This window comes from Anguilla anguilla, chromosome 17 (genome assembly GCF_013347855.1).
Source record: "Anguilla anguilla isolate fAngAng1 chromosome 17, fAngAng1.pri, whole genome shotgun sequence".
Lineage (NCBI taxonomy): Eukaryota > Metazoa > Chordata > Actinopteri > Anguilliformes > Anguillidae > Anguilla > Anguilla anguilla.
The window spans coordinates 29654354-29661049 of record NC_049217.1 but is presented as its reverse complement, the minus strand read 5'-3'; the positions used below and the strand labels follow the sequence as shown (position 1 = coordinate 29661049).

Here is a 6696-nt window from a genome sequence, read left to right as displayed (position 1 = left end):
CAAGCCCACTCACACGAGACCACTGCAGTCAAAAGCCCCTGTTCCTTTTTCATCATTCATATTCTTTTACACGGTATATGATGTATGTACTGTATATATGTATGTACATGATAAGATAGTACTTTATTAAACCCTGTGGGGTAATTTGTCCTCTGAATTTGATCCATTCTACTTACTCAGGAGCAGTGGGCTGCCAGTATGTGGGTCATTATGTATGCATGTACGTGTGTTGGTTTTTGATCTTGGTTTTTTATATGAAAATGAACGGATGTACATTTCTGGAGTGGACAAGGGGGTGGTGGTGGGAGGATGGCGGTTTTATACAATGATGGTCGGATGCATTTTGTAATGGCTGCATAATGGGAATGAAGATTATGATGATGATGCTGACAACAGCAACAATAATCAGCATCACCATCATCATCATCATCCCTGCTACCGTCATTATAATAATAACAGTAATAGCGGTAAGACCGTCATCCTCACCATCACCTGGGGAGACTTCACCAGAGCTTCCACAGTTGCTTTGATTAGTATGTTTGCGTGTTCGTCTTTGTACTTTACTCTTTAGTCTTCTACTGTATTACTGTCCTGGGTGTCTGTTTTGCTTTCTATACATACTGTTCCTAGTGTTTTTTAAAACTTTGTTAAGCAACCTTGGGCTCTGGAATGGTACTATATATAAAAAAATGCTTACATTTTACTATTATTTTAATTTTATTTATTTATTTTTTATTTGAGACTAGTATTAAATTCAACTGCATTTAGAATATTTCCGGTTGCGCGAACATTATAGCTTCACATCAGCATCATTGGAAAAGTGCCTCTGCTTGTCTTACCTTTTCCTATTAAAGCCACTGCGGGACGCATCGCAACACTGTCAAAATCAATCTGCCATTTGCACCGGGGCGGGAGGTAAGAGAATCAGCCCCAGCTGTTGAGCAGACTTTGAATGAGAGTCCTGGGGTTCCCGGGGCGGGAGAGACGTTTTTGGCGGGGGAGTCGCGGCTCGCAGACGCCGAAACTAAGCAGGGGGGCGGAGTCAGACGCTAGCCGAGTGTCAGAACCTGGGACAAAGAGGGGGTTCGTCGCACCTAAAAAATGCGGGGGGGGAAATGCAAAAACCGTACAGCACTACGCTCCTGGAGGTGCTCCTTCTAATAGGACACCTACTGTGACATGGATTGGTTCTCTGCTGGGGTTTTGGAAAGTTTTGTCAGTTAAAAGCACTCATTGACATGTGACGTGCGAAGTGTAACCTAGACGTTAAGATGTCCACCCGATGCTGCAGCGCGCTAAACAGGGAAATGGAAGAGTGGCGAAAGGTGAGACTGAATGAACAGGTGGTCATCAATATCTAATATATATATGAATATATAAATTCCCTGAATCTGAATCAGCGACGAGGCCATAGCTGTGCATATTTTATCAATGAGCCAGAGCCTTTGGCCTGGATTCAGTCAATACTTCTTAAATTTGCGTTTGTTTGTTTGTCAGTTACGTTCAAATTTTGATTTAAACCAGGCCCTAATTCTCTGGCGGTGGGTAGATTTGAGATCTGGAGGAGGTTTTTTTCTGCCCACGGTACTATGACGATGCTATTAATCATTTCAAAGCCGCCAAATTTATTGCAAATGTGTTGCTTTATTTTAAATGATTAAGATTCATGATAGTTTTTAAGGGTCTCCAGTTTACATGTAGGAGGAGTAAATTAACGGTATTATCTACACATGGTGCTGGAAGGAGGACAAGTGTGAAAGATGATGATGCATGATTCACGCTTTACTTTGCTTGTGCAAGTTTGACGGATTTATTTCGGGACCCAGAGAAATGGAACCTGTTATGAGCGTACTGTGAAGGAAAAGAGGTGACTTCCATTGTATTACTGCTGTCAGGCTTGTAGGCGTGTAGATACACAGGCAGTATTGTCCATCCAAATATATAATATTTTTTTCTCGCCTGGTGGAACTGTGTTGTTTTTGCGTCAGTCTGCGGTAGGAACTTTTTGTGCGGAATATTAAATTTGGGAAAGCGAATGTTACCTCTGATTTATTTGTATTTATCGCAATTAATTAGGAAGTGCAGCTCTGTCTCTCATCTGCTGCTGAATGCAGTCGTGGCAACAGACTCTCATCACCTTCTGCCCTTTCCTCCCTCTCTCTCTCTTTCTTCTATCTCTCTCTCTCTCTCTCTCTCTCTTTCTCCTATCGCTCTCTCTCTCTCTCTCTTATATAACCGATTGTTCATGTATACATATACAAGCATTGTCAGTTGGTCAAAGAAATTATTGAACATACAAAAACATACTAAATATTGTATAAATATTGCACATTGCTCTCAACAGTATGTATAATTAGGCATGTTGAGTATGTAAAATTAATTATGTATAACATTAGTGTCAGCTAAATCCCAAGTCTTGAGTCTGGTTTGAGTGTAAGGAGAGGGCTGAAGCATTGTACAGACACACCCCCCCCCCCACACACACACACACACACAGACCCCCCGCCCCCCCCCCCCCCCCCCCAGCCTCCTCAGCCGCCCCCCGTCTCCTTAAAATGTCCTATTCTGTCATCCCCGCCTCTCAACGTTCCCCCAAAGCTGTGGAAACATAATCATTCCGAATCAGATTCCTCTCAGTGTCCACATGCGCCCCCCCCCCCCCTCCCCGCGTGCGCTCCCCTCCCCGGTGACGTTCCATTGACCTTCGCCGGCGATCGGCACCCCTACACCGCGCGCCCCCCCCAAACTGAGCGGCCATTGTTGCCGTCGACCTTCCGCGGCTTATCTCTGCTGGGTCGTGTTCCGGCTCTGCTCGTCCGTCATTGGCCGTCCTCCCGCCATCGGCCCGAGCGATGACAGACCGCTGTCGGTACGGCCCTCTGGTCTCACCGTGTGACTCCCGCTCTTAGTGTTCGCTTCAGCTTGCGAAATATGCCCCCCTCCCCCCCCCCGCCCCAAACCCTCACCCCCACCCTGTATAATGCCAGTAGTTCCACAAAATGGAACCAACATCCATGTGCCCCCTCCTCCCTCCACCCCCAATCCCCACCCCCACCCTCTACAGCGCCAGTGCCCCCCATGTCCCCATGTCACTTAACATACCCTAACATGGCATAACATGATGGAGAGAACAGGCCATTCAGCCCAACAATGCTCTCCATTTTCCTGGCTAAATTGAGTCTAATGCTTTGATTACCTGCAGGGCAGAGAGTGTCTAACGCCGTATGAAGGCTGGTTTTGATAGAGCCCCAGAGGTTCTGCCTCTGCTTGTTGTGCTGTCGTTGAGCAAAAAGTCAAAACCACCGGGTTGTTATTGCGGGTGAAATTTGAGGTGGGAGGACGGCGTTCTGCGCTGGGGTTGTCCCGAAAGAATTTGGATTCGGGTGACCCGGAGCAGTGCTTCATCATTCCCCCCCCCCCCCTCCCCCTCCCCGTCCTCCTGTACCCTTCTTTTCCTGAGCCAAAGAACATCAAACGCAGCGTGAGCTCGTTTGGGCGAGGGGGGCGAACATCGGGCCCCCCCCCCGCGAGGGCCCGAATCGACCGCCCGCCTGGAATTCCGAGCAGTTATGCTCGAACAAGAGCGGCGTGTGCCCGGCGAGCTTCCGACACCCCTAATCCTCCTCCGCTCCCGTTTCTTCTGACAGGGGGCTCGGTTTCGGCCCCGGGGTAAGAAAGAGCCCTCTGTGGAGGAGCGGGGGCTGGGGGGGGGGGTGGGGGGGGGTCTGCGGGCGGCCCCTCGAGCCTCCAGAGCCGGGACGCCCGGGGGCAGGAAGGCGCGGGGACGAGAAGGCCGGCGGGCCGTCATTAGCGGAGGGTAAATCCCCCCGCCGCGGGAAACAGGACACCGCCCGACATTTACCGCCCACCACCCGAGACCTGCGCGGCGGGGCGGGGCGGGGGGGGGGGGGGGGGGGGGGGGGGGGGGGCGGGGGGGGATAAGGGCGAGGCTAGAAATGAGTTTGGCTGAACCCTCTCCTCCCACCTTCAGCACAATGCCACCCCTTATGGAGGAGCCTAGAAAGATAGACTAACTCTTTGGGGAAAAAAAAAAAGAAGAAGAAGAAAAAAAGACCCTTTGGAAGTGCGGAGACGGATCCTATAAATACGGCCGGGAGCTGCGAGCCGCGAGACGGACCGGCGCAGTCGGTTTGAGGTTCTCGTCGGTTTCCCTCGTTTGCGACCGCCGCCGTTTTTCCGCAGAGCTGCTGGTCATGCGGGTGCTGTCCAGGCTGGCGCTGGTGCTGAAGGACGCGCGCACCCTGTCCTTCCTGCGCGACGTCCTGTGCGAGTTCGTGGGCACCGCCCTCTTCCTCTTCGCGGGCCTGGCCTCGGTGGTGCTGTGGCAGGGCGGGCCGGTTTCGGAGGGCGCCCCCGGTCCCGACCCGTCGCCGGCGGCGGCGGGGGGAGGGGGGGGTCCGTCCCCGGCGTTCCTCTCCGCGTGCCTCCCCGACCCGCTCCGCGTCGGCCTTGCCTTCGGGACCGCCCTCGCCCTCGTCTCGCTGTGCCTGGGGCCGGCCACCTCCGGCGGGGTCCACCTCAACCCCGCGGTCACCCTGGCGACGGTCGTCGGGCTGCGGGCGACCCCCTGGAGGGCCATCCTGTACGTGGGGGCGCAGCTGCTGGGAGCCCTGTGCGCCTGTACCCTTCTGCGGGGGCTCAAACCCACACCCCTCCCGGGTCCGATGGGTCTGAATGAGGTGAGTGCCCTCTGGGACCCGGTACCTGTCTGCGTTGCTCACAAACAGGAACGGTCCCATCCGATAACGAAGTGCACATTTTATGAGCGCCTCATCAATTTTACCTTATTTTTATTTTTCAGTTAAGAGAGGAAAAACAATCCGCAGAACCAGTGGCAGTTGCTGAGCTGAAAATAGACTGGGCACAAAACTTCCCTTCAGACTGATCATTGGTTTCGACCGAGACCAATGATCAGATTAAAAGGAATCCCCCCCCCCCACCTGCCCCCCCCCCCCCCCCCCCCATTCTATTTTAAGCTCAGCAACCATTACTGAGCAGAACTGAGCCAGAATCAATCTTTGTGAGTGGTATATTTTCCTAGGGTGATCACATATTGGAAAAGCGGACGGGTGGGTGGTGGACGTGATGAGCATAGTACTGGACTATTCGTTGGTTTATATACGGTCTATGGAATGGGGGAAAAAAACATTTTGGACATCTGGGACATTATAAATTTAGAAATCATGCCTAGGTGGATATTTTCCAAAAAATGTCCCAAAATTAATCTGGTCAATCTAACTCACCACAGCTAATTTTTCAAATAAGCCTAGCAGCTATGCCCATTTATAAGTGTGTTTATAATTTGCAAGCCTGTGTATTTAACACTTGTGATGCACTTATATGAGTCCTTTACATTACATTACATTACATTATGTTGATTTGGCAGACACTTTTATCCAAAGCGACGTACAATAAGTGCATACCGAAGGTACAAAACACAGGTCCGACAAAGTACAATACTCTTTTGGTAGCAGTTATTCATAGCCATGAACACATTAAGTCCAGTTCAGGCATTAAACATTACCCTCTGACCTAACCTATGCTGAGTCAAACTAGGAGGCATGACAAGCTGCAACATGATATAAGTGCTGAATGGAGGTGCAAGTGTAACATGGGCAGAGTGTAGCACAGTGGGTAAGGAACTGGGCTTGTAACCGAAAGGTCGCAGGTTCGATTCCCGCGTAGGACAATTGCTTCAGTATATATCCAGCTGTATAAATGGATGCAATGTAAAAATGCTGTGTAAAAGTTGTGTAAGTTGCTCTGGATAAGAGCGTCTGCTAAATGCCTGTAATGTAATGTAATGTAATGTACAAGTGGCACAGAAAGCCTTTTTTAAACGGGACGGCCGTTGCCCTGACGATGTCCTCGCCCCTCCCGGTGCAGCTGGGCCCGGGGGTGTGCCCTTATCAGGCCCTTTCGGTGGAGGCGGCCGTCACCTTCCTGCTGGTGCTGTGCGTCGCCGTCGCCGCCCGCCCCAAATCTCCGCTCGGGCGGCTGGGTCCCGCGGCCGTCGGCCTGTCCGTCGTTTTGGGGCACCTGGTAGCGGTGAGTACCCGGTCCCGCGTCGGCGGGCGCGCTCTCCGATCCCTCTCAGTTCAGCCAACGAGGGCCCTGCGTTGGCAGGGTGAGCCCCAGGCAGTGTCCTCTTTCCCACAATGCCTCTCTCTCAATTCAATTTCAGTTTCAATTTCATATGAAACATCTTCCGCAGTATATATCGGTACGGTTTTATTGATCAATTTAGTCACACTAAAACAGTTAAAAGAATATGAAGGCCAAAAAGATGACATGAGAACAGTACTTCTAATATAATGTTGTGACAGGCATTTGTAATAAAAAAATAATAACATAAAATCTATTTAAAATAACCAGGATGAGGGCTATTTCTCAGGCTGTGGCATGTAGTTAGATGCCATAATGCACTGCCAACTTCATAAATATATTTCCTTTCCCAATTTCATATCATGTCTTTAATATATGAAGTTAATTTCATTTTTCATTTATCACATTTAATTTGTAAGTAAGTATCAATCTGTAGTTTCGCACTCTCTGTTTCTCTCTTTCTCTCTCTTTCTCCTTCTCTCTCTCCCCCTGTCTCCTGCACGCTCCCCTCTCTCTCTCTCTCTCTCTCTCTGTCTCTCCCTCCCTCCCTCCCTCCTTCTCTCCCTCCCT

The 6696-nt window shown here is 50.5% G+C and overlaps 1 protein-coding gene across 1 annotated transcript in view; it reads left to right on the top strand.

Moving 5' to 3' along the window:
• Positions 1 to 1086: 1086 nt before the first annotated feature.
• Positions 1087 to 6696, top strand: part of LOC118216360 (aquaporin-5) — a 7353-nt gene continuing 1743 nt past the window's right edge. The window contains exons 1-3 of the mRNA XM_035397451.1: positions 1087 to 1325; positions 4204 to 4700; positions 5908 to 6069. Of these exons, the coding sequence (XP_035253342.1) occupies positions 1283 to 1325; positions 4204 to 4700; positions 5908 to 6069 (702 nt within the window). The 5' untranslated portion in view covers positions 1087 to 1282. The remainder of the gene's footprint in view (positions 1326 to 4203; positions 4701 to 5907; positions 6070 to 6696) is intronic.